Consider the following 26,287-nt stretch of genomic DNA (forward strand, 5'->3'; position numbering starts at 1 on the left):
TCATTTGAAATTATACTCCGCTGTGTGATTTTCGATGACAAAACCTGAACACACACACGTAATGAACACAACGCATAACTTAAAATACATTTCCTATACATTCTTTTAAAGTTGACTTAAATACATTTTGGTTCGATGGAGGTCACACTGATAGTGCAGTAGCCCTGATAAATATACAATCTTGAAATATATTGACTTTCATAGAAATGACAGCCCCTAAAACAGTAAGATACAGTAGTTTGGCATTCTGTTTGCGGGGCTTTTGGACATTTAACTCGGCCAGTCAGTCTTTCCTAGTGGTACTGTTAAAACAAACATTAGTTTAATCATTCTACTCCTATCGGCATTGATTTGGATGGCTGGTGACCTATAGTTTTGCCAGTGAAAGTGGATGGCACAGCTTTTGAAACTGGCACTGGCTCACAGTCAAGAGATGAGGTTTTCAGTACAGTAGCTCCATGTGAACAAGGGTTTAGTCTCCATTTTGGGTTCGTGCCTGCATTTTTGACTTTCTCAAAGTTCAGTTTAGGGTTTTGGAGTCAGTGGGGTTGGAATCCAAATTAGAGTACTTTGGATACAATGTGGACGGATCGGAGTGATCAGTCCAGAGCCAGGAGTGGCTGTGCCGTGTTGTCCCTGTCAGCTTGCCGTAGGGTACCCGGCTCCACGGCTGACTCGGACCTGAGTTAAACAACAACAACAGTAAGAGATGGTAATTACTATCAGCAGTATAATGGAGAAGGTTTAGCAGGGACCAGGGTAATATTGATCAAAGAGAGAACTAGACATACAGTATCTGTGGTCATGATGCAGTTATAATATAATACAAGACTAAACATGGATCACCCCCCTTATTATGTCTAAACACAAACTGAGAACCAACCATTTGGGGGGGGGGTTATCCAGATTAGGAAAATAGCACACTGTTTTATATCCTAAAAACACATTTGACTGCCAATGGTAAAATGCATGACATAACTCCTCAACTCTCATATCCATGCGTCAACACAAAGCCTCCCTGTGTTGTCTCATTTAGCTACCAGGAAATACTCATAATATGCTAGGTTATGACTGGTCCATTAAAGATGAGCTCAACAACCCAGCTCAGGAGGGCAATCCAATGGGGATAAAGCTAGACTAAATCCCTGATTCTCTGTGCTGTGCTGTGCTGTGCTGTTTAGAGCACTTTAACGCCAGTGGGGGAGCTTAGCGCTCTGCTCCCCTCCCCTCATCTCCCCCTGTAAGCCCACTGATTAAAATCACCAGCAGATGAAAATGGAGCCTACCCAGAGCTCTCTCTGCTAAGGAAAGAGACGGTGGCACAAACATGTCCTTCTGTCTACTGAGATTTAGATATTCCAAATTTAGCTTGGTTTAATATCTTTCAGATTTGATATGATGGTGAGATTTGCATTGCATTGCGTGATTACCCATTCAAATGTTGCTTGAAATATATACATTGAGTATACAAAACATTAAGAACACATGCTGACATCCATGACGGACTGACCAGGAAAATCCAGGTGAAAGCTATGATCCCTTATTGATGTCACTTCAATCGGTGTAGATGAAGAGGAAGAGACAGGTTAAATAAGGCTTTTTAAGCCTTGAGACAATTGAGACATGGATTGTTTGTGTGCCATTCAGAGGGTGAATGGGCAAGACAAAAGTGCCATTGGAAGCACTGGAATCAACATGGGCCAGTATTCCTGTGGAATACATTTGACACCTTGTGGAGTCCATGTCCCAACGAATTGAGGCTGTTCTAAGGGGTGCAGCTCAATATTAGAAAGGGATTCCTAATATTTAGTATACTTAGTGCACATGTATGCAACATTCAAAATGAAATGCTTATATGCCAGTGAAAGTTCATAATGTATAGCTTATGAGCCTTAATGAAGCCTCCATAAACCATTTACCAGGTGTACATACTGTATACTGAAAAATATTAACACAACATGTAAAGTATTGGACCCATGTTTAATGAGCTGAAATAAAAGATCTCAGATATTTTCCACATTCACAAAAAGCTTATTTCTCTCATTTTGTGCAGAAATGTGTTTATATCCCTGTTGGTGAGCATTGCTCCTTTGCCAAGACAATGCATCCACCTAACAGGTGTGGCATATCAAGAAGCTGATTAAACAGCATGATCATTACACAGGTGCACCTTATGCTGGGGACAATAAAGGGCCACTAAAATGTGCAATTTTGTCTCACAACACAATGCTACAGACGTCTCAAGTTGAGTGAGTGTCTAATTGGCATGCTGACTGCAGGAATGTCCACCAGAGCTGTTGCCAGGGAATTTAATGATATTTCTCTACCGCCTCCAACGTCAGAACCGCAGACAATGTGTAACCACGCCAGCCCAGGACCACATCTGGCTTCTTCACCTGCAGGATCATCTGAGACCAGCCACACGGACAGCTGATAAAACAGAGTATTTCTGTCTGTAATAAAGCAGTTTTGTGGGGAAAAACATTGGCTGGGCCTGACCCCACAGTGGTTGGGCCTGGCACCCCAGTGGGTGGGTCTATGCCCTCCCAGGCCCACCCACTGGCTGCGCCCCTGCCCAATCATGTGAAATCCATAGATTAGGGACTAATGAATTGATTTAAATTGACATTTCTTTATATGAACTGTAATTCAGTAAAATCGTTGAAATTGTTGCATGTAGCGTTTATATTTTTGTTCACTATAGATGCTTCACAGATCATGTATATGGAACTGTAATTCTATACTACATACAGTACCTACTGAAAGTCTACACATTTGGCTGCTTTAAAATTAAATCTAAGGGATTAAATTAGATTTGTTCCTATCGATCTACACAACCTACTCCACATTTCCAAAATTAAAGAAACATTCTATAACATTTTCCTAATTAATAATTAATCAAAAATCTAAGATGTCTTTATTGCGTATGTCTTCACACCTTCTTTCAATTAAATCTTCCAAATATTTTACCATAGTAAAATGATTAAGGTAAAATATCTAGAATATCTTGAATATCTTTTATCTAATCTTGAAATTAGATAAATGACATGTATTAAGCCTTTTTTAGGTTAAAATGAGTTGAATTATGTGCCATTGATGTTAGATAATTTAGCTTGGTAAGAAAAAATAATAATGTGAATGATCAATCAATATAAGATATTTAGGCTTGCTTAGATTTCTTTTGCGTCGATGTTGTCTTGCAGCCTCGTGGCTAACCGAATGGTTGATTTGGAGTGGATTTTTTAACAAAGGCTTCCTTCCTTTCACTTTGTCATAAAGGCCAGTAATGTATAGTGAATGCAATGTTGTTGATCCTCTGTATTTTCAAGTATTGTGGTGGAGGCATCCTGTTATGGGTTAAAAGGTCGGAGGAAAGCCCAGGAGCAAAGCCTGAAGAAACCCTGTCTCAGTCTTCTGGATACCTTAATTATTAAGTATTCCTGAATCGTGTAGTCACAGTCCTGACTTAGATCTGCTTGAAAATCAAAGATATTGTTTGAATATTGCTGTCCAACAATGATCCCCAACCACATGTATTGAGCTTGAGCAATTTTGTAGAGAGAAAAAACAATGGATATACTGTATGTTGCCCTAACAGGCTGACTACACCGCTCGCGTCGCAAAATAAATTCAGAAATCTATGTTATTCAATTATTGCACTCACACTGCTCACGCACGCCAATGAACGTCTGCATTGCCAAGGGCTAAAATAGAAATCAGTTCTATTTCTGACGCAGATCGCGCTGCAAGTCCTGCTTCTCCCATCTCCTCATTGGTTCATTGAAGCAGGTACCCACGTACCATCTCCTCATTGGTTATACCCACGTGGGTGACTGAAAGACAAATGAGGTCAGTGGCAGTAATGCACCTAATTTATGAAAGTTGCCAATTGCAATATAATGTCAAGAGAAGAAAAAGCCTGGACGGAAGAGAGATGACTAGAAACGATTAGGTTGACCGTTTTATGTGTGGTTTAATTGTCGGAGTAGAGGACCTTGTGCATTTCAGGTAAAATAACAACTCAATGTTTATATCCCAGGAAAGATTAGCTAGCAACAGCAAGCTAGCTAAATAGGACAAATTAGCTAGCAAGTGCAGGCTAACTAGACAAATTGCCATAAATGTTTGATGCTTTTCGACCTGTCCCCAAATTAATATAATTGGTTCAGAATTTGTTTTGAAATTTGAATCTGTGTGTCGTGATCGTGTTTGGTGTGGGGGACAAAATAAATGTATGCACGATGGCGCACGCGCGCAGCCGGTTTGGGTTCCGTGTAAGAGTAGTGCAAAGATGGTAGAATTTTAATCAAAATGATTCACAACTGTAATGGCTGCCAAAGCTGCTTCTACCAAGTATTTACTCTGGGGTTGTGAAGACATACACAATCCATTTTTTATTCATTTGGAAATGAGTAGATCAGTAGAAAAAAAAATCTGATTTTATTTTTTTTAAAGTATAATTAGAGACATCCTCCAGCAATTTAAAAAAAAAACTTTTACCATTGAGAAGTGATATTGGAAGTATAATTAATTTAAGTACACACACTACAAGGTAAAAAAAACTGCAAACTTCAAGGAGAAAGGGCATTCAAGGGGTTGGTCTGATGGTAATCTGTGATGTCATTGGCCTCCCACTTGCTAGAGAACAAAAGGGGGAATTATATAATATAAATTCTAATTCTATAGTTAAAATATAAATAATAGTGGGCTACTTTTGTGGGATTCTGTGTTTTACATTATAGCCATTACCATATATATGATTAAATATTATCTAATGTTGGTTGTGTGAGGTATCTGCATTTGTGCACTTGAGCATCATCATGAGATTAAACAACTGCTTGCTACATCTACTTGCCTGTTTGTGTGTGTGTGACAAGAACTGAGTAACATGGTGTGATCTGCATGTTGCAAAACTGTAAATAACAGCCCAGCAGATGCTTTGTCCTTGTGTTTGTATGTGACAATATTGAGCACATGGTGTGACTTGCTGTATCTTACAAAGTTGTGGTTAATCAGGTATAGGGAGGGGTGGTCATCACGAGGTTTAACTGAGATGGAAAAATACTGAACAACACAATAGCAGTAACTGAGCAACTGTTATAACTAGGGGGTGATACCAGAACAGTAGGAATCTATACATCGACGGAGGGAGGACTCCAAGAAGCGCCAAGAGGCGGGGACCCGCCTGAGCGCCTGCGATAGGCTGAGCAAGTCTAAACCACGCTCAGCCTCTACTGTGATAGGCCAACAGACGGGTTGGAACAATGTCTATCACAGTATAAGAACAACTGTTTACGTACATCCTGTCAGTTCCCTGTTCTGCCCTGCGTGGTACTACAGTGAGCCCGTATATACGAAAGTTGCATTTGCCATTTATTGCTTAGCTAATAAAAAATACATAGTATACAATCGGTGACTCATTGTTATATTTATCCTGATACCAGATTCGAATTTACGCAACTCTAACACTTTGAATATAGTGTTGTTTGACATGACAATGAATTAAAATGTTAGGTATGAATTATTGTGACAGGGTAGGAATCAAAGTGATGTTCAGTGTTTCCTAGGGGACCCTATAATCTTTGGCTACATTAAATCTTTATTCATTTAGCCAACATATTCATGCTTTGCCTATTCCTCTTTGATTTTGAAGATACTGTTGCACAAACAACATGCTGATTTAGGCCTCCACCAGCAGTGGTATAAGGGCTGTATTAGCTAGCTACGTTTGCTATGACTTAGTACTTTTATTAGCTGGTTAGCCAGCTAACTAGTGATTAGCATTAGTGGCTAACGCGATTTAGCTTAACTTGCTAAGAAAATACAAACTAGCTGTTTGAAAACTAATATTATAATTATAGAATGCTTGTGGATTTATATTAAGATCAAAGTGGAAACAACATTGTTGTCATCAACATTGTTGCATGTGCTGCATTGACCATGCAGACTGAATGAAAGTGTCTCGTGGTCAAGCAGCAAATGCGCTCCTTGAGGGACGGGGTGGGACTAGGTCTATCGAAAATGGCATGGAGACAACAGAGAGGAATGACTTTGAAGTAGCGGAGTAAACTATTGTGGAAGGACCACCAGAGGGCAGGCTGGGCTCATGGATAGTAGTCCAACAAGGCATAGGAGACAAGGTAACCAGAGGCAATTAAGCACAGCTGACGGTACTAATGACATACTCTCCTTCCCCTATAAGAGAGAGAATGGAACCAGCAAGGAGGGGGGGGGGAAACTATCTCTGGAAGATGGCCACCGAGAGAGAGGAGCTATCCAGGAAGAACCACTAAAACGGTGACAATCCTGTGACTTTTTGTTGTAGTTTAAAGATAATCCTATTGTGTTCCTGTTTCATCTGGAGAAGAAGATGTATGTTTTTCCTTAGAAGATTTTCATTGATTATGTTGGAGTGTTTGTGTTGACCAATTCCCCTTAATAGAGAACTGTGTTCAATCAAGAAAACCTACTCCTGACTCGTTTATTCCACCTTCCCGCTTTAGAGTGACGCCCAATTACTTGGTCCGCTCACATTGGTGGAGAATGTGGGCATTAGGTGGACGAGTGACACAAGGATAAGTGAGTAAATCAAGATTCTTCCAGTAGACCCGGAGGAACCATTCAAGAATGATGGATAATGCCCTACTACAACAATTGATCACGGCACAGCAGACAACCATAGAACTCCTGCAACAACAGCTGAGCCGACGAGAAGAACCTAGAGTTAAGCCAAGAGCGGCTGCTCACGTCATCTTACCTCGTCTCTCCAAGGAGGATGATATTGAGGCCTTCCTCATGACCTTCGAAAGGACGGCCACCTTGGAAGAGTGGCCGCCCACAGAATGGGCGAGCGCATTAGCCCCTCTTTTGACTGGGGTGGCTCAGGAAGCCTATTTTGACCTGGATTCCCACGAAGCTGCGGCCTATGGGCGACTAAAAACCGAGATCCTGTCCCGGTACCAGCTGACTGCCAGAGATAGGGCTGTAAAGTTCCATCAATGGACCTATACAGCTGATCAACCCGTCCGTGCCCAGATCTTCGCATTAATACGACTGACGAAACAGAGGCTAGAACCTGGAAAGGGAGTAGGACATGTGATAGAGACTCTCGTAGTGGACAAGATATTGAGAGAATTACCCAGTGACTTAAAAGGGTTGTGGGGCAAGCCAACCCGTTGTCAGCCCGACGACATAGCCCAGGCGGTGGAAACATATCGGTCTACAGGGGAGTTGTTAAAAAGTGACAAGGAGGAACGGAAGGAGTCTTCCAATCCCGTACCACGACTCACCCCGGCGTGCCCGCCACCGAAACGTCCAAGCCCCCCCCCCCGGAGGAGGGGGAAGTCAGCCACCACACAGCAGGGTCGGTGTTATAAATGTCAGTCTCCCAACCATTATGCCCCACAATGTCCTAGCAAGGATGAGCCCATGGTCACGGAGTCATCACTGCCTACCCCTACACATCCCGTTTTGAGGGGGCAGGATCAACACTGTTGGTTAGCAGAGATAGCCCCAGCCTCAGAGATTCCGGTGCGAGTCGAAGGACAAGATGTGGTAGCTATTCTCGACTCGGGAAGTATGGTTACGTTAGTAGAGGAGCGGATGGTGACCTCCGCAACACTGCTACCAGATAAAGTAGCCGTATCCTGTATCCATGGAGACACCCACTATTACCCCACTGTGAATCTGCCTATTCTCACTCCAAAAGGAAGGTGTACAGTCAGGGCAGGGTGTACAGTCAGGGCAGGGAAAGTGCCCCAGCTGAAGGTGCCATTATTGATCGGGAGAGACTGTCCCCTATATAAGGAGCTTCGGCAGATGACGTTATGCATGGGAAGAAGGGGGACAGGAAAGAAGAGAAAATCCAAGCCCAAGGTAGTAGTCCTACAAGGAGACGTAGCCGCATCCTCGTCCTCTGCAGCAGAGGAAGAAATAGCGACCAAACGTTTACGACAGATATTCCAGGAAACCACTGATGAAGACACATGTGAAGGGTTATACACAACGCAGGAAGGAAGGAGCAACCAGGCGCTAAGGGATATATTTGAAGCTCCATCCGAGGAGGGAACCTGGAAGGGATTCTCCTCGGTCACCCCTGATGGGGATGTGGAACATCCTCCACATCCCTCTACCGAGGTCGACCTGCCCCAGGAATTAAAGGGACAGTTCGGCACCTCGCAGCATAGAGACCCAGACCTAAGGGAGGCCATGAGGAAGGTGAAGGTGATCGACAGGAGGAACGTCGACGGATCAGGTGAGCCCCCTCTTCCTTACTATGCAATCAGGCGGGGTCTCTTATACTGGGTCGTACGACGAAGGGGGGAAAACCAGGAATTACTAATGGTGCCTAGGCCATACAGGGATACAGTTCTACAGTTATCCCATTCCCACGTCCTAGGAGGACACCTGGCACGAGACAAGACTATTGACAGAATCATGCAGAGATTCTATTGGCCCCGGGTCACCCGGGATGTGGCCAGGTATTGTAGGACGTGTGATCAATGTCAACGTACAGCCCCACGGCCACACCTACGTAACCCTTTGATTCCTCTCCCCATCATAGAGACTCCCTTTGAACGCATAGCTATGGACCTCGTAGGACCCCTCCCAAAATCCGCCAGAGGACACGAGTACATCCTAGTGGTTATAGATTACGCTACCAAGTTCCCGGAGGCCATACCCCTGCGTAACATGTCGTCAAAGGGAATTGCCAAGGAGTTATTCCTGATGTTCTCTCGTGTGGGCCTCCCCAAGACTATCTTAACCGATCAAGGAACCCCGTTCATGTCCCGGTTGATGAAGGACTTGTGTCGGTTATATCAGGTTCAACAGATACGTACAAGCATATTCCACCCTCAAACAGACGGGTTGTGTGAACGCTTGAACAAAACGATTAAAAGCATGTTGAGAAGAGTGGTGTCCCGAGATGGGAAAAACTGGGACATGCTTCTCCCACACTTAATGTTTGCCCTGCGAGAAGTACCCCAGGCATCCACTGGATTCTCTCCGTTTGAATTGCTCTATGGCAGACCCTGTCGAGGAATCCTCGACTTAGCCAAGGAGACCTGGGAGACCCAACCATGCCCCTCTCGATCCACAATAGAACACGTTATCCTGATGAGAGACCGCCTGTCAGCAGTGTGGCCCATAGTCAAGGAGCATATGGAGAAGGCCCAAAGGACCCAAGGCCGGGCCTATGATAAGTCTGCGACCCCCGTGAGTTCACCGTGGGAGAGAAAGTGATGGTGCTTGTGCCCACGGCCGAACATTGCTTGCTGGCGCAGTGGAGGGGGCCCTACGAGGTAATGAAAAGGGTCTCACCGGTCAATTACCTCATCAAGCAACCTGAGAGGAGGAAGAAGGTCCAACACTATCACATAAACCTGCTGAAGACGTACCATGGACGAGAGGAGGAGGTGGCTTTGATGGCCCTGGAGGACAAAGGAAAAGAGGAGGCTCTACCACAGGTGCGCCGTGGCCAAACTCTCCTACCGGAGCAGTCAAGACAGCTAGACAAGCTGATTATGAACTTCGGTCGAATATTCTCTCCATTCCCAGGACAAACAGATGTCCTGTTCCACCATATCCACACTGAACCCGGCAAGAAGGTGCATATCCGCCCTTACAGGATTCCTGAGGCTCGCCGAGTCATCGCTAAGAAAGAGGTGAGGGAGATGTTGAGGATGGGCGTGATCGAGGCCTCGACGAGTGAGTGGTCCAGTCCCATAGTCCTGGTCCCCAAATCCGATGGTAGTATGAGACTCTGCAACGACTTTAGGGGCGTGAATGCCATCTCTACATTCGATGCGTATCCCATGCCCCGCGTGGATGAACTCTTGGAGCGCTTAGGAAAGGCCAAGTTCATCACTACCCTGGATTTGACAAAGGGATATTGGCAAGTGCCGGTGGCTCCGGAGGATCGCCCAAAGACTGCCTTCGCCACCCCAGAGGGGCTTTTCCAGTATGTGAGGATCCCCTTCGGACTGCACGGTGCCGCTGCAACTTTCCAACGCCTCATGGATGCCATTCTACGGCCCCATCAAGAGTATGCAGCGGCGTACATAGACGATGTGGTCATCCACAGCGAGGACTGGGATAGTCACCTCCTGTGATTACGGGCGGTGCTCGTGAGTTTGGAAGCCACAGGGTTGACAGCCAATCCAAATAAATGCTGCCTGGGCCTGTCCGAAGCGGAATACCTGGGGTACACCGTGGGGAATGGGAAAATACGCCCACAGGCAGAGAAGACCAGGGCAATTCGTGACTGGCCTCGACCCCGGACCCCCGGAGGATATTATCGCCGTTTTATCCCGGGATATGCAACCATTGCCAACCCCCTCACAAACCTCATCAGGAAAAATCTGCCAAACCAGGTAGAGTGGAAAGACTAGACGGAAGAGGCCTTTCAATTGCTAAAAGATGGCCTGTGTTCTGATCCCGTTCTACAGGCTCCGGACTTCTCACGAGTTCATTGTGCAGGTCGACGCCTCGGATACAGGGCTCGGGGCCGTACTAGCTCAGGGTAAAGGTGAAGCAGAGAAGCCGATTCTCTTCATTAGTAGGAAGCTCAGCGATCGGGAACAGAGGTATGCAACCGTAGAGAAAGAGGCCTTGGCCATCAAGTGGGACCTCGATTATCTCCGGTACTACCTACTGGGTCGGAGGTTTGCATTAGTTACTGACCATGCGCCAATCACGTGGATGGCTGGTAAGAGAAACAATAACAACAGAATAGCCAGATGGTTTTTGTCTTTACAACCATTCTCTTTCCATGTCATCCACAGGGCCGGATCGAGGAACGGGAATGCAGACGCGCTGTCCCGACGCAACCAAGACGGTGCGTCTGGCGCCCGACCCTCCGGTTCGGTCCTGGGGGGGAAGGTATGTGGAAGGACCACCAGAGGGCAGGCTGGGCTCATGGATAGTAGCCCAACAAGGCATAGGAGACAAGGTAACCAGAGGCAATTAAGCACAGCTGACGGTACTAATGACATACTCTCCTTCCCCTATAAGAGAGAGAATGGAACCAGCAAGGAGGGGGGAAAACTATCTCTGGAAGATGGCCACCGAGAGAGAGGAGCTATCCAGGAAGAACCACTAAAACGGTGACAATCCCGTGACTTTTTTTTGTAGTTTAAAGATAATCCTATTGTGTTCCTGTTTCATCTGGAGAAGATGTATGTTTTTCCTTAGAAGATTTTCATTGATTATGTTGGAGTGTTTGTGTTGACCAAATGCCCTCAATAGAGAACTGTGTTCAATCAAGAAAACCTACTCCTGACTCGTTTATTCCACCTTCCCGCTTTAGAGTGACGCCCAATTACTTGGTCCGCTCACACTATGCAAATGGACGTTACACACGGTGTATCACATTTAACAAACCAAACATTCAAATACCGTAATAGAAGTTCAAGTAAAAACCCAAATCAGTCCGTGCATCAATACCGGTATATAAACTCAGCAAAAAAAGAAACGTCCTCTCACTGTCAACTGCATTTATTTTCAGCAAACTTAACATGTGTAAATATTTGTTTGAACATAACAAGATTCAACAACTGAGACATAAATTGAACAAATTCCACAGACGTGACTAACAGAAATGGAATAATGTGTCCCTGAACAAAGGGGGCATCAAAATCAAAAGTAACTGGTGTAACTCGGGCAGTTGTTGTTGCCATCCTGTACCTGTCCCGCAGGTGTGATGTTCGGATGTACTGATCCTGGGCAGATGTTGTTACACGTGGTCTGCCACTGCGAGGACAATCAGCTGTCCGTCCTGTCTCCCTGTAGCTCTGTCTTAGGTGTCTCACTGTACAGACATTGCAATTTATTGTCCTGACCACATCTGCACTTCTCATGCCTCCTTGCAGCATGCCTAAGGCACGTTCACGCAGATGAGCAGGGACCCTGGGCATGTTTCTTTTGGTGTTTTTCAGAGTCAGTAGAAAGGCTTCTGTAGTGTCCTAAGTTTTCATAACTGTGACCTTAATTGCCTACCGTCTGTAAGCTGTTAGTGTCTTACCGACCGTTCCACAGGTGCATGTTCACTAATTGTTTATGATTCATTGAACAAGCATGGGAAACAGAGCTAAAACTCTTTATAATGAAGATCTGTGAAGTTATTTGGATTTTTATTAATTATCTTTGAAAGACAGGGTCCTGAAAAAGGGATGTTTATTTTTTTGCTGAGTTTAGTAAAGTACGGTTTGCCGCCCAGCCCTACTCCACACTGAAGTGAAACAGCAGCAATCAAAGGCTAACGCAACCTCCTTGATCTGATACAACACTAAACACTAACAATATTCAACAAACCCACAATCGACCCAATTGTCAATCTTCCTTAGCCATCCAATCATGGCCATCAGTAGGTTCATGACATGTCAACAATCATGGCTGGTATTTCTTCACTGGATGCTCTGAGGACGATCTCAGATGACCAATAACACACAGGCGTTCCCAGTATCCCTTATCGATGGTTGTCACTATCACCAGTAGGACAAGATATCAACAACAAAAAATCTGATTTGAAAATTAACCCAAAACTCAACCATACTCCTGACCATGTGCCTACCTCTAACCTTTAACTAAGACATCAAAGATACTTTCTGTATTCATACACTTTCACAATACAGTCAATTTTGACTTTAAAGCTTGGCCACATAGATGGAGTCCTCATCTATCCTATCCATTATGAGAGGGAGGTTCATGCTCTCTGCACCAATCCCCGATCCAGGCCCGTTCCCTCCAGATGCTGTCCCCTGAGTTAGGCTCCTAATTAGGGGGAGCGTGGCAAGCAAATGAGACTGGGGATCCCTGGGATTGGAGCAGACACTGGCCGGGGTCAATGAGAGTGTCTCTTAAGTGCTTTTTTAATTATATCAATTCCGAGAAGCCTGCTCTCCTGAGACCTGATCCTACATGACTTTCTGTTGATTGCAGAGGAAGAGAGTCGTGCATGCGGCCTGCTACCGTGGAGGAGGTTTGTCTATTTTAATGACTACTCTCTCTCTCCCTCTCTCTCTGACATTCCCCTTTGCTTGAGGACAGAGAATCCATATACAATACTGTATACTGTTTTCATGTTCAGTGCCTTATAGATACACCTTTAACTTGTAAAAGGGTACAGTTTCGAAAAGCTCTGAACCTAAAAGGAAAGTCTTCTTTTACCTGGGGGTGAATGTCAAACTGCAGTGGGTCTCTGACTGAGTGAGCTGTTTGGTGGACAGTAGTGGGCAAGACTCAGGCCTAATCATCACCTCAGACTTAAATGGGTATTTCTGAGGATTCACACGAGCCACTGGTCAGTGGTCAGCCCCATAGAGGTCATTATCTGAAAGTCTGTAGACTGCGTAATTGCTCTGGCAGACTTCAAACAATCGGTCGATACTAATGAAGAAGGATGTCAGCGAGACACTGGATTGATCCGTTTGTGTTCTCTAACTTTCTGTTTCGCTTTTTGTTAACTTCTTGCATTACTATACTATAGCTAGTGTTGCAAAAAGGGGAATATTACCCAAATCTTTTATATCCCCCCCCAAATCCCATATATTCCGATGGATATTTTCCAGCTGAAAAATTCCTGGAATTTTGCAACCTTTTCTGTAGCTCACCTTTTCAGAAGTTTGTTGGCACATTCCTTATCTCCGCCACCATAGCTCCCTTTGACATGGAGGGCGTCGTAGGTGAGTGTGTACTCCGTCTCGTCGTTGTAGTTGGGCCCTAAGAGGGTCCGTGCCCAGATGCCCATGTCATAGGGCGGCAGCGTGCCACCAAACTCAGACGGCAGACAATCGGGTAGGATAAGCTGGTGTAAACTGTTGAGGTTGTTCCCGTGGAGGAAAATCTGTTGGGAAGAATTTTTAAAAATCTGATTTATTTAAATTTGTATTCACATTTGTTTATTTAATGTATTTATTTATCTGGTGTTCAAATTTATTCAAGGGAGCCCTGGCCAATACATTTCATAACTATCTCAAATTGTTGATTTCTTTACTTACCCTTCTTATTTTTAACTAGTGTCATCAGACACCCCTCCAAACATTTGACGCTAGAAGCTGTATTACAAAATATCTTTACGTTTTTCCATTAATCTAACCTGCACTATCCTGAGGAAAAGTTTAAATTGAAACTACCCCAAAATATGTGAATCTCAAATACTCCTACTACATCTTAGCTCTATAAGTGCTGACTAAATGATATATCCCCTTTGTGTAAACTTACATTTTATTCAACTAGCAAAGATATTTAATGACATCTCTCTATCTGGCTTTGTCAGCTCAGTAGTGTTCCACTACTACCAGTCCTGAGCTTAACCACTCAATATAATGCAACAGTTACAAAGGGGTGGAGAGAAAAGGGTAGGGCACAGAGAATGTAACTGAAGTAGTGAAAAAGGCAATTACCCTTTTCCTAGTCTTGTCCTTGAGGAAAGGCTTGATGATGGTGTACATGGCGTGGATATACCAGGGCTGGTTCACAAAATGGATCCCACCGAAGCGAGCAGGGAAGCTGTCCTGTAGTGAAGTAGGGAGGGGAATATAGGTTGAGTTATACTCAAGTAAAGTATGATTTTATTAGGTTGTTTCATTAACTCTGCTTGCTTTGAACTCTATTATTTTAGTTACAATAGAGACTTGAAATACCATTGCGTAATAATTTAAAAAAAGTTAAAATCTTAATAGAAAATAATATGATAAAATGGTAGGCTAAGCCAGTTCCTCTGTCCTTCTATATCCTAATAGCTCAATTAAATGGCATTCATTATTTTGTTGAAGAGGTTTTTGGCCAGAACAGTACAGTACCCTGCAGCAATAGGGACCAAGGGGAGCAGCGCAAGATCATGACAGAGCTTCCAAGATACTTATTAGGAGGATTTCCGTTGCTGTTTAGAACTCTGCTAGCCATCTACAGTGTGCAATACTGCTACAATGCATTGCTGGGCGATGCCCCTTCCACCCTTGTAATCGACACCTTTAACGATTGCGGTGTAGCATCAACAATGCAATCCCCATGACAAAACCATGTAAATACAAGGCTTATGGGTCAGTTATTAAGACAAAAGCTGAATCATTCAGCAGATTATGAGTCTCGCAAGATTTCCTTTTGTGAAAGTGCTATTTTTTAAACAAACTCAGCAACTGCGTTTATTTTCAGCACACTTAACATGTGTAAATATTTGTGTGAACATAAGATTCAACAACTGAGAGATAAACTGAACAAGTTCCACAGACATGTGACTAACAGAAATGGAATAATGTGTCGCTGAACAAAGGGGGTTCAAAATCAAAAGTAACCGTCAGTATCTGGTGTGGCCACCAGCTGCATTAAGTACTGCAGTGCATCTCCTCCTCATGGAATGCACCAGATTTGCCAGTTCTTGCATACGAGATGTTACCCCACTCTTCTACCAAGGCACCTGCAAGTTCCCGGACATTTCTGGAGGGAATGGCCCTAGCCCTCCCCCTCCGATCCAACAGGTCCCAGACGTGCTCAATGAGATTGAGATCCGGGCTCTTCACTGGCCATGACAGAACACTGACATTCCTGTCTTGCAGGAAATCACGCACAGAACGAGCAGTACGGCTGGCTGCATTGTCATGCTGGAGGGTCATGTCAGGATGAGCCTGCAGGAAGGGTACCACATGAGGCCTGACCATAGAGAGCTGTTTATTTTCTATGTTGGTTGGGGCGTGATAGTGACTAGGGTGGGTCATCTAGGTGATTAGTGATTTATGTTGGCCTGGTATGGTTCCCAATCAGAGACAGCTGTTTATCGTTGTCTCTGATTGGGGATCATATTTAGGCAGCCATTTCACCATTGTGCTTTGTGGGATCTTGTCTATGTATAGTTGCCTGTGAGCATTATAGTAGCTTCACGTTTTGTTTGTTCGTTTTGTTTTTAAAGTTTTCTATTCCAAAATAAAGGATGGAAACATACCGCGCTGCATCTTGGTCCACTCCTTATAACGATCGTGACAGAAGATCCCACCACAAACAGACCAAGCAGCGTGGCCAGGAGGAGCAGACATCATGGACATGGGAGGATATTTTGGACGGTAAAGGATCCTGCACGTGGTAAGAAATCATGGCCGGAAAGGATCGCCTTCCATGGGAGCAGACGGGAGCAGCAAGGGAGCATCAACAATGACTCCGGGGTTTGCAACCCCGACGCAAGCACGAGAGGCAGCCCCAAACATTTTTGGGCGGGGGCACACGGGGTAGTTGGCGGAGCCAGGTTTCAGACCAGAGCCAATTCCCCCCACTCGCTTTAAGGAGCGTGTGACCGTTCAGGCACCATGTTATGCGGTGATACGCACTGTGTCTCCAGTGTTCATTCACAGCTCGGTGCCAGCTCCCCGCACTTGCCGTGCGAAAATGAGCATCTAGCCAGGGCGGGTTGTGCCGGCTTAGCGCTCCTGGTATCCAGTGCGCCTCCTCGGTCCAGGATATCCTGAGCCGGCTCTACACACTGCATCAGGCCTCCAGTGACCCTGCACAGTCTAGAGCTTCCGGCGACAGTTCCCAGTCCAGAGCTTCCGGTGACAGTTCCCAGTCCAGAGCTTCCGGCGACGGTTCCCAGTCCAGAGCTTCCGGCGATGGTCCCCAGTCCGGACCCTCCAATGACGGTCCGTGGTCCGGAGCCGGAAGCTCTGGACTGGGAACTGTCGCCGGAAGCTCTAGACTGTGGAGGGTCCTGAGACGGTCCGCTGTCGGGAACCTCCTGAGACGGTCCGCAGTCCGGAGCCTCCAGTGACAGTCTGCAGTCCAGAGCCTTCAGCAGGGGTTCCCAGTCCAGAGCCTCCTGTGAGGTTTCCCAGTCCGGAGCCTCCGGCGACGATCTACGGTCCGGTTCCTCCGGCGACGATCCACGGTCTGAAGCCTCTGGCGATGACCCACGGTCCGGTTCCTCCGGCGAAAAGCCACGGTCCGGTTCATCCGGCAAGGATCCACAGTCCGGAGCTTCCGGCGATGATCCCCGCACCAGAGCCGCCATGGAGCATGACGTATCTGCGAGCGGAGTGGGTACTTCGCCCCGCACCGGAGCCGCCCTTGACGGTAGATGCCCACCCAGACCCTCCCCTATTGAGTCAGGCTCTGTAGTTGGCTGTGAGCATTATAGTAGCTTCACCTTTCGTTTGTTCGTTTTGTTCTTTAAAGATTTCTATTCCAAAATAAAGGATGGAAACATACCACGCTGCATCTTGGTCCTTATAACGATCGTGACAGCTGTTAGTGTCTTACCGACCATTCCACAGGTGCATGTTCATTAATGTGTTTATGGTTCATTGAACAAGCATGGGAAAGTGTTTAAACCCTTTACAATGAAGATCTGTGAAGTTATTTGGATTTTTAGGAATTATCTTTGAAAGACAGGGTCCTGAAAAAAGAACATGTCTTTTTTTGCTGAGTTTATATGCACTGAACAAAAATAGAAATGCAAAATGTTGGTCCCATGTTTCATGAGCTGAAAGAAAAGATCCCATACATTTTCCACATGCAGAAAAAGCTTAATTCTCTCAAATTTTGTGCAGAAATGTGGTTACATCTATCACGATCGTCTGAATGAATGGACCAAGGCGCAGCATACTTAGAGTTCCACATGTTTAATAAACATGAAACTCACCACAACAGAAGAATACTAAACGTGACGTTCTGGGCTGCTCACAGGCAGCTACACATATACAAGATCCCACAAACACCAGGTGGGAAAAGGCTGCCTAAATATGATCCCCAATCAGAGACAACGATAGACAGCTGCCTCTGATTGGGAACCATACCAGGCCAACAAAGAAATAGAAAACATAGATTGCCCACCCTAGTCACACCCTGCCCTAACCAAAGAGAGAATTAAAAGGATCTCTAAGGTCAGGGAGCCCAAACATCCCTGTTAGGGAGCATGCAATTAGCATGCTGACTGCAGGAATGTCCATCAGAGCTGATGGCAGAGAATTTAAATTAATTTCTCTACCTACCTTTGGCAAAACTGACCACGACTCCATTTTGATCCTCCCGTCCTATAGGCAGAAACTCAAACAGGATGTACCTGTGACGAGAACTATTCAACGGTGGTCTGACCGATCGGAATCACGTGGACTGGGAAATGTTCCGGGCAGCCTCAGAGAATAATATCAATTTATACACTGATTCGGTGAGTGAGTTTATAAGGAAGTGCATTGGAGATGTTGTACCCATTGTGACGATTAAAATCTACCCTATCCAGAAAGCGTTAACCCTCACAAGGTTGCCGGCCCAGACGGCATCCCTATCTGAATCATCAGAGCATGCGCAGACCAGTTAGCTGTTGTGTTTACGGACATATTCAATCTCTCCCTATCCCAGTCTGCTGTCCCATTGCTCCTGTACCCGAGAAGGCAAAGGTAACTCAACTAAATGACTATCGCCCCGTAGAACTCACTTCTGTCATCATGAAGTGCTTTGAGAGACTAGTCAAGGATCATATCACCTCCACCTTACCTGCCACCCTAAACCCACTTCAATTTGCATACCGCCCCAGTAGGTTCACAGGTGATGCAACCGCCATCACACTGCACACTGCTCTATCCCATCTGGACAAGAGGAATACCTATGAAAGAATGCTGTTCATTGACTACAGCTCAGCATTCAACACCATAGTACCCTCCAAGCTCAATGTTAAGCTTGATTACCAACAACGATGAGACAGCCTACAGGGAGGAGGTGAGGGCACTCGGAGTGTGGTTTCAGGAAAACAACCTCTCACTCAACATCAACAAAACAAAGTTGATGATTGTGGACTTCAGGAAAAAGCAGAGGGAGCATCCCCCCCCATCCACATCGACGGGACAGCAGTGGAGAAGTGTTAAGTTCCTTGGTGTACACATCTTGGACAAACTGAAATGGTCCACCCACACAGATGGTGTGGTGAAGAAGGTGCAACTTTGCCTCTTCAACCTCAGGAGGCTGAAGAAACTTGCCTCGTCACCTAAAACCCTCACAAACTTTTACAGATGTACAATTGAGAACATCCTGTCGGGCTGTATCATCGCCTGGTACGGCAATTGCACCACCCACAACCGCAAGGCTCTCCAGAGGGTGGTGCGGTCTGCACAATGCATCACCGGGTGCAAAGTACCTGCCCTCCAGGACACCTACAGGACAGGAAGGCCAAAAAGATCATCAAGGACAACAACCAGCCAAGCCATTGCCTGTTCACCCCGATACCATCCAGAAGGCGGGTCAGTGCAGGTGCATCAAAGCTGGGACCGAGACACTGAAAAACATCTTCTATTTCAAGGCCATCATACTGTTATTAAACAGTCATCACTAACACAGAGAGGCTGCTGCCCTCATATAGACTTGAAATCATTGGCCACTTGAATAATGCCACTTGAATAATGTTTACATATGTTTACATATCTTGCATTACTTATCCCGTGTATATACTGTATTCTATACCATCTATTGCGTCTTGCCTATGCCGCTCGGTCATCGCTCATCCATGTATTTGTATATATTATTATTCCATCCCTTTGCTTACATTTGTGTGTATTAGGTAGTTGTTGTGGAATTGTTAGATTACTGTTAGATAGTACTGCACCGTCGGAACTAGAAGCACAAGCATTTCGCTGTACTCGCAATAACATCTGCTAACCATGTGTATGTGACCAATAAAATTTGATTTAATTTGATTTAAGCTGCTTCAACGTTGTTTTAGAGAATTTGGCAGTATGTCCAACTGGCCTAACAACCGCAGACCATGTGTAACTACGCCAGCCCAGGTCCTCCACATCCAGTTTCTTCACCTGCAAGATTGTCTGAGACCAGACATCCGGACAGCTGATGAAATTGTGGGTTTACACAACAGAAACATTTCTGAACAAACTGTCAGAAACAGTGTCAGGGAAGCTCATCTGCGTGCTTTTCTTACTCACCAGGGTCTTGACCTGACTGCAGTACGGCGTCGTCACTGACTTCAGTGGGCAAATGCTCACCTTTGATGGCCACTGGCATGCTGGAGAGGTGTGCTCTTCACGGATAATTCCCGGTTTCAACTGTACCGGGCAGATGACAGACAGCGTAGCGTGTATTGTGTAGTTGTAATGTCTGCTTCCAACTTACACTCTCAAAAACGTAGATCCCCTGAACGCAGCTCACTTTCCAGCCCACTTTCCAGCTCACACTCTCAAACACATAGATCCCCTGAACGTATCTCACTCTCCAGATCCCAATCACCTGAATTCTGATCACCTGTTCACACACCTGTATGTCAGTATCACACACTATTTAGTTCAGTTCTTTGCACCCCGTCATTGTGAGGTATTGTTTGTTTTGTGACACACTTCCATTCGGAGCTCTGTTTTTCCCCGTAAATGAACCTCACGTGTATGATAGTTTTTGTCTGCCTCACTAACGACGGCTTTTGCCTATTCCCTGCCTGTACTTTAGCCTATTGGATTTCCTGTTATCAACCTATTGCCTGATCTCCCAGACTACGTTACTTGTCTTTTCCCTGCCTGTACTGTTGCCTTTTTGGACCCCTGTGTATGACCTTCTGCCTGCCCCTGGACCCAGCTACCTGCCTCCTCCTGTGTATGACCTTCTGCCTGCCCCTGGACCCAGCTACCTGCCTCCTCCTGTGGTCCTTTACAAATAAACACCTCCGCCCTGTGCTTGAAACCAGTTCTCTGTCTCCCATCGTGATCAGTACAGTCGTGTTGGTGAGCTGTTCGCTGATGTCAACGTTGTTAACAGAGTTCCCCATGGTGGCAATGGGGTTATGGTATGGGCAGGCATAAGCTATGGACAACGAACACAATTGTATTTTATCGATGTTAATTTGAATACGCAGAGATACCGCGATGAGATCCTGAGGCCCATTGTCTGTATTCCCAGTCATGTGAAATCCATAGATTAGGGACTAATGAACTTATTTTAATTGGCTGATTTCCTTATATGAACAGTAACTCAGTGAAATCTTAGAAATTGTTGCATGTTATTTATACTTTTGTTCAGTATAGTTTTATGCAAAGACGTAAACTACTACCCAGTTGATTGTACAGTTTCTGACTTATTGCCATTGCTAAATAATTCCCTCATAAGCCATAAGCATTTGGTGTTTCTATTACACAAGACAATTTTGTAATGAAATTCAGACAAAAAAGCATATTCCCTGATATCTCCACTGTCTGCTTGTTGATCGGCCCATATAATGTGTCCACATCACTCAGTTTCTGAGTAGCATAGCGTTTGAGATCAGGGCATACACTAACCACTGTGCTTTACCTTGTTACTTAGCAACAGGGCATCCCATCTTTATGTAGGCCTACTATCGTCATATTGTCGAGTAATCTTTATTTACTTTTAGTCATATACGCTGCACTGCAAGGCAGAATACTGTCTATCTATCTCTGTCGTTAGAACTGATAAAGAAGGGCCCTGAAATGATGCAATAAAAACGTTAACTGTAGAATTGGCCATAGGTGGTGTGATGGCTCCACATATTGCATGTGTCAAATTGCAATTGTCCAAAAATCCAGTGGAATAGACTTGGATTGAATATTCAGACCAGAGCATAGAGACACATTAAACCATAAAATCCATCTTCATTTCAACATTCAGAACAGGCACTTATATGATCAGGACAATAGGTGCTGATGATACCCATCACTTTCCACATTTTCTCTCTACAGCTAACCAATTATAGAGGTAAGAGAGTCCAATCCAACTGTCCAATGCAACCATGATCTAATTCACCTTAATGCTGATTACTTAACTACATTTATCTGCTTTGGGTCGATTCAACCCAGTCAGTGCTGGGTGGTGATCATTAGGGCACATCATAGCAACATGAAATGTAGCGTTTCTTATTGGACATGTTCAGATACTGTAGCGCCTGACTCTGTTTCAGACCGTTTTGTTCTGTTTAATGTATACTGAACACAACCCTTGTCACGCCTACCTGCAGGCCTTCGATTGCCAGTTTGAGAATGTTGGGCGTGAGCTTGGATGCCTGCTTGAAGGAGAAGTTACTCCAGTCGATGATCAAGATGAAGCCGTTGATCTGGAGTTCTTGGTTCTCTATGAGAACCTCCAGGGAGAGGAGGATGGCTCGGAGGATGTCTGTGAAAGAGCTCCTTCACAGAGAGAGAAAGATACATCAGATTGGGATAAAATGCAGAACAATCCAGCACTGTTCTGTATCAAGACTATTACAATAATTAAATTATTTCTGTCCCGGGTCTGCTGGGTCTGACCATTGAGTGGGCCAGAAAAGGGCCGGAGTAAAGTCTTTGGTCAAGAGAGTGGTTATTGTTTTGCTGTTTAGTTCCAAATTATGATTTTTTAAAGTATTCTATCAAATCAGTATGGATCAGTAGCTACAGTACAATTGTTTACTTGATTCATGGAACAATTACATCAAAGAAGCCACTTCAGTGAGACAAATGTGCCTTCTAAAATATCTATGCACTCACCTTCCCTGGTCCCAGTTGGAAGCAAATAGGATGAGTATCTTCCGGCCATGCTGATCCGGAGTCTCCAGGACACCTGGGAAGCCGTCCATCAGAGCCCTCTTGATCCCCGGGTCGTCCACCTTGAAGCTCTGGAACATGTCCAGGTTCTGCTGGCGGAATTGAAAATACTGTGCCAGGAGACGGAAGGTCTCTGCCTGGTTGAACTTACGCGCCCGCAGAAACCTCAGGATGAAGTCGTCGTCCGTGCGCAGGAAGCCGATGTCGGGCCGTGTCACGATCATGTCGCGCACCTGCTGGATGTCCGCATGGAGGGTGTCAGGGTTCTCGTTGAGCTCCTGACGAGCTTTCTCTGTGGTCTCGGAGCTCAGGCCCGCTTGCAAGTGAGTCATGTTTTTTTGGCTTTAGTCAAGTTCACACTCTCTCTATATCTGGGTTTTGGCTAAATATTATTGTAGAGATCTCCTTAGTAAACAGTCTTGATTTCTGTTCTGTACATTTTTGGTGGTGTCTCACCGGCACACGCGTCTCTCCAGTACACCGCCTCCTGAGCTGTGTCACCTGTAGTGTTTAGCCTATGAAGAAAAGATATGGAAGATTTAGAGTAACTGGTCCACCAGTAGACTAAAAACATTCATCCTTCCTTCTTCTCTTCTTTAGAGTAGGCCTACTTGTTGTGTGTATGTACTGACATGTACTGTATGTGTAACTGATAGATGCACACACATTACATGTTAATGTTTTTACATGTTTTTACATGTATGTAAATTGTAAAGTATTTTGTCTGTAATGTCTTTTTCGTTATATGTCGAACTGGATAGGAGAAAATATTTGTTCCACTTCATATCTATCACAGATCCAATCAGGTCAGATCAGTAAATGTTCCAAGGAAAGGACAAAGAAAGGTTACATTTTTAAAGTGGTCGAACAGGGCCCTGGTTTGGGAAATGCATAAGGGCTGACGATTTCAACAGCATACACTGTTCAAGTTGAGAAGGCGGGTATTGCTGACATCATGGACAAACCCATGGGCTACATTTTCTTGTGCATGGTTTTCAGGTCAGAGTTCAAATATAACAGGCAGTGCATTTTCCCTACCAACAATAAGCCTACCAGCTATGGATTTTACACTGTGAAAAACCCAAATATTATGAAAATACAGTGCATTCGGAAAGTATTCAGACACCTTCACTTTTTGCACATTTTGTTACGTTACAGCCTTATTCTAAAATATATTAAATTGTTTGTTTTCCTCATTAATCTACACACAATACCCAATAATGACAAATCAAAAACATGTTTAGAAATGTTTAAAAAATAATAATAAGGAGAAGAAACTGAAATATCACATTTACGTAAGTATTCAGACCCTATAATCAGGACTTTGTTGAAGTACCTTTGGCAGCAATTACAGCCTCGAGTCTCCTTGGGTATGACGCTACAAGCTTGGCACACCTGCATTTGGGGAGTTTCTCCAGTTGTTTTCTGCAGATCCTCTCGAGCTCTGTTAGGTTGGAAGGGGAGCGTTGCATCACAGCTATTTTCAGGTCTCTCCAGAGATGTTCGATCGCGTTCAAGTCTGGGCTCTGGCTGGGCCACTCAAGGACATTAAGAGACTTGTGCCGAGGCCACTCCTGCGTTGTCTTGGCTGTGTGCTTAGAGTCATTGTCCTGTTGGAAGGTGAACCTTTGACCCCAAACTGAGGTCCTGAGCGCTTTGGAGCAGGTTTTCATCAAGGATACCTCAGTACTCAGTACTGGTTTCATCAGACCAGAGAATCTTGTTTCTCATTGTCTAATTTAGGCGATTGCCTTTTGGCAAATTCCAAGTGGGCTGTCATGTGCCTTTTACTGAGGAGTAGCTTCCGTCTGGCCATTCTACCATAAAAGCCTGATTGGTGGAGTGCTGCAGAGATGGTTGTCCTTCTGGAAGGTTCTCCCATCTCCATAGCCAGCTCTAGGAAGAGTCTCGGTGGTTCCAAACTTCTTCCATTTAAGAATGATGGAGGCCACTGTGTTCCTAGGGAGCTTCAATGCTGCAGGAATGTTTTGGTGCCCTTCCCCAGATCTGTGCCTCGACACAATCCTGTCTCAGAGCTCTACGTACAATTCCTTCGATCTCATGGCTTGGTTTTTGATCTGACAGGTGTTGTCAACTGTGGGACCTCATATAGACACACATGTGCCTTTCCAAATCATGACCAATCAAGTTGTAGAAACAACATGCACCTAAGCTCAATTTTGAGTCTCATAGCAAAGGGTCTGAATACTTATGTAACAAAGTATTTCTGTTTTTTATTTTTATTTATTTATACATTTGCAAACATTTATAAAAATTTGTTTTCACTTTCTCATTATGGAGTATTGTGTGTAGATTTGAGGATTTTTAAAAATTTAACCCATATTTGAATAAGGCTGTAAAGTAACAAAATGTGGAATAAGTCAAGGGGTCTGAATACTTTCCGAATGCACTGTATACAGATGTTATTAATGTAATTATGTTTTAATAGTGATAATCATAATCGGTAATAAAATCACAATGGTGTTATTTGCTATTTATTTACATTTTACATTTGATTTAGCAAGACTGACCTAGCCAATCGAATGCCATTACATTAGATTGCCTGCTGGTACAAGCAGGTTCTCTGTGACTGTGACGCTCACCAATTACGGGTCAAACGCTGCGAGGGCCTCTCCCTGTTTATTTATTTATGCAACATTACCTCATCTCCCTTGCTATTCAGAGATACAATAGTGAATAACATGCCAAATATTATGCCATTGCTCAATAACATAAAGTCCTATTCCATCAGCCGTTCACGGATTAATTGCGTTACATGACGTACCGCACCGACCACAATGTGAATCAGGACAAACTGCCATATACCCCAAAGAAAACCTGCCACATATTGATAAACACTTTGTGTATACAAATGTTATAAATCCACATTGAGATAAATGTAATACTTACATGAACACCACGCCCTGTAAAACCAGCCAGGTATCCGATGAAGCGCAGGACTGCACAGCAGACGTATCATTCCATTGATATTTATAAATACTGGCCATAAAGGAGTTTCAATAAATAATATATAGACTATTTTTATCCAGTTGGCAAGGAAAACGTAAATAAATAAAAATATAATATTTCCTTGAAAGGCTATCAAGTAAAAAAATATTTGAAATCCTGTAGCCTTAAAGGACTGCGTTGTCTGAATGTATTCTACGGTGTAGGCTGCCTGAATAGATGCTGTGCCCCATAAACGGAACAGATTGGCGGCCATGCGCGGCTGTATCTGCTTCGATGAGGGTTGTACGCACTCTGCCTGGAGGACGAATACGAGACAAACTGAGAACATATAGTGATGGAGACTCACAGAGGTGGGGAATCACCCGCGGTGCTCAATTCCGTGTGCCGCAAAGTATCACACCATTCTCACGACGTAAACCATAGGCTATTCTCATCCAATTGGTCTTTCAAGTCTCCAATAAAACATATACGTAGTCTCCATCAGTTCCGTTCGCGGCAATTGCGCCCAGTTGGTTAGAATATGGTTTCTGAAGGACGCGCGCATCGCATCCCATGTCCAGTTCAAGCACAGTGGATTTTTTTCACATTTGACAAATAAGCCTATAATCTTTGCCTTTTCACTAGGCCTAATGCAATTTATTATAGCCTATTGTACAATGCCAGAATAAGCATACTATACTTTATTAAAGTATATAGGATAGGTTAGTCTACTTGGGACCATATAGATCTAATCATGAGTTAGGGTCAATTCCATTTAAATTAAGTCAATTCCAAATAGACTTCAAACATGCCATTTTTCAAAATAGGAT

The 26,287-nt window shown here is 44.5% G+C and overlaps 1 protein-coding gene across 1 annotated transcript; it reads right to left on the minus strand.

The window, feature by feature from the left end:
* Positions 1-219: 219 nt before the first annotated feature.
* On the minus strand, positions 220-25,992 carry LOC112227766 (clavesin-1). The gene is made up of 6 exons (XM_024392625.1): positions 25,419-25,992; positions 22,452-23,023; positions 21,938-22,112; positions 14,403-14,513; positions 13,611-13,843; positions 220-681 (listed from the first exon to the last, which is right to left on the minus strand). The coding sequence occupies exons 2-6, from the start codon at positions 22,838-22,840 to the stop codon at positions 600-602; spliced, it is 990 nt and encodes a 329-aa protein (XP_024248393.1). The 5' UTR covers positions 22,841-23,023; positions 25,419-25,992; the 3' UTR covers positions 220-599.
* Between the last annotated feature and the right edge of the window lie 295 nt (positions 25,993-26,287).

Source organism: Oncorhynchus tshawytscha, linkage group LG29 (genome assembly GCF_018296145.1).
Source record: "Oncorhynchus tshawytscha isolate Ot180627B linkage group LG29, Otsh_v2.0, whole genome shotgun sequence".
Classification (NCBI taxonomy): Eukaryota; Metazoa; Chordata; class Actinopteri; order Salmoniformes; family Salmonidae; genus Oncorhynchus; species Oncorhynchus tshawytscha.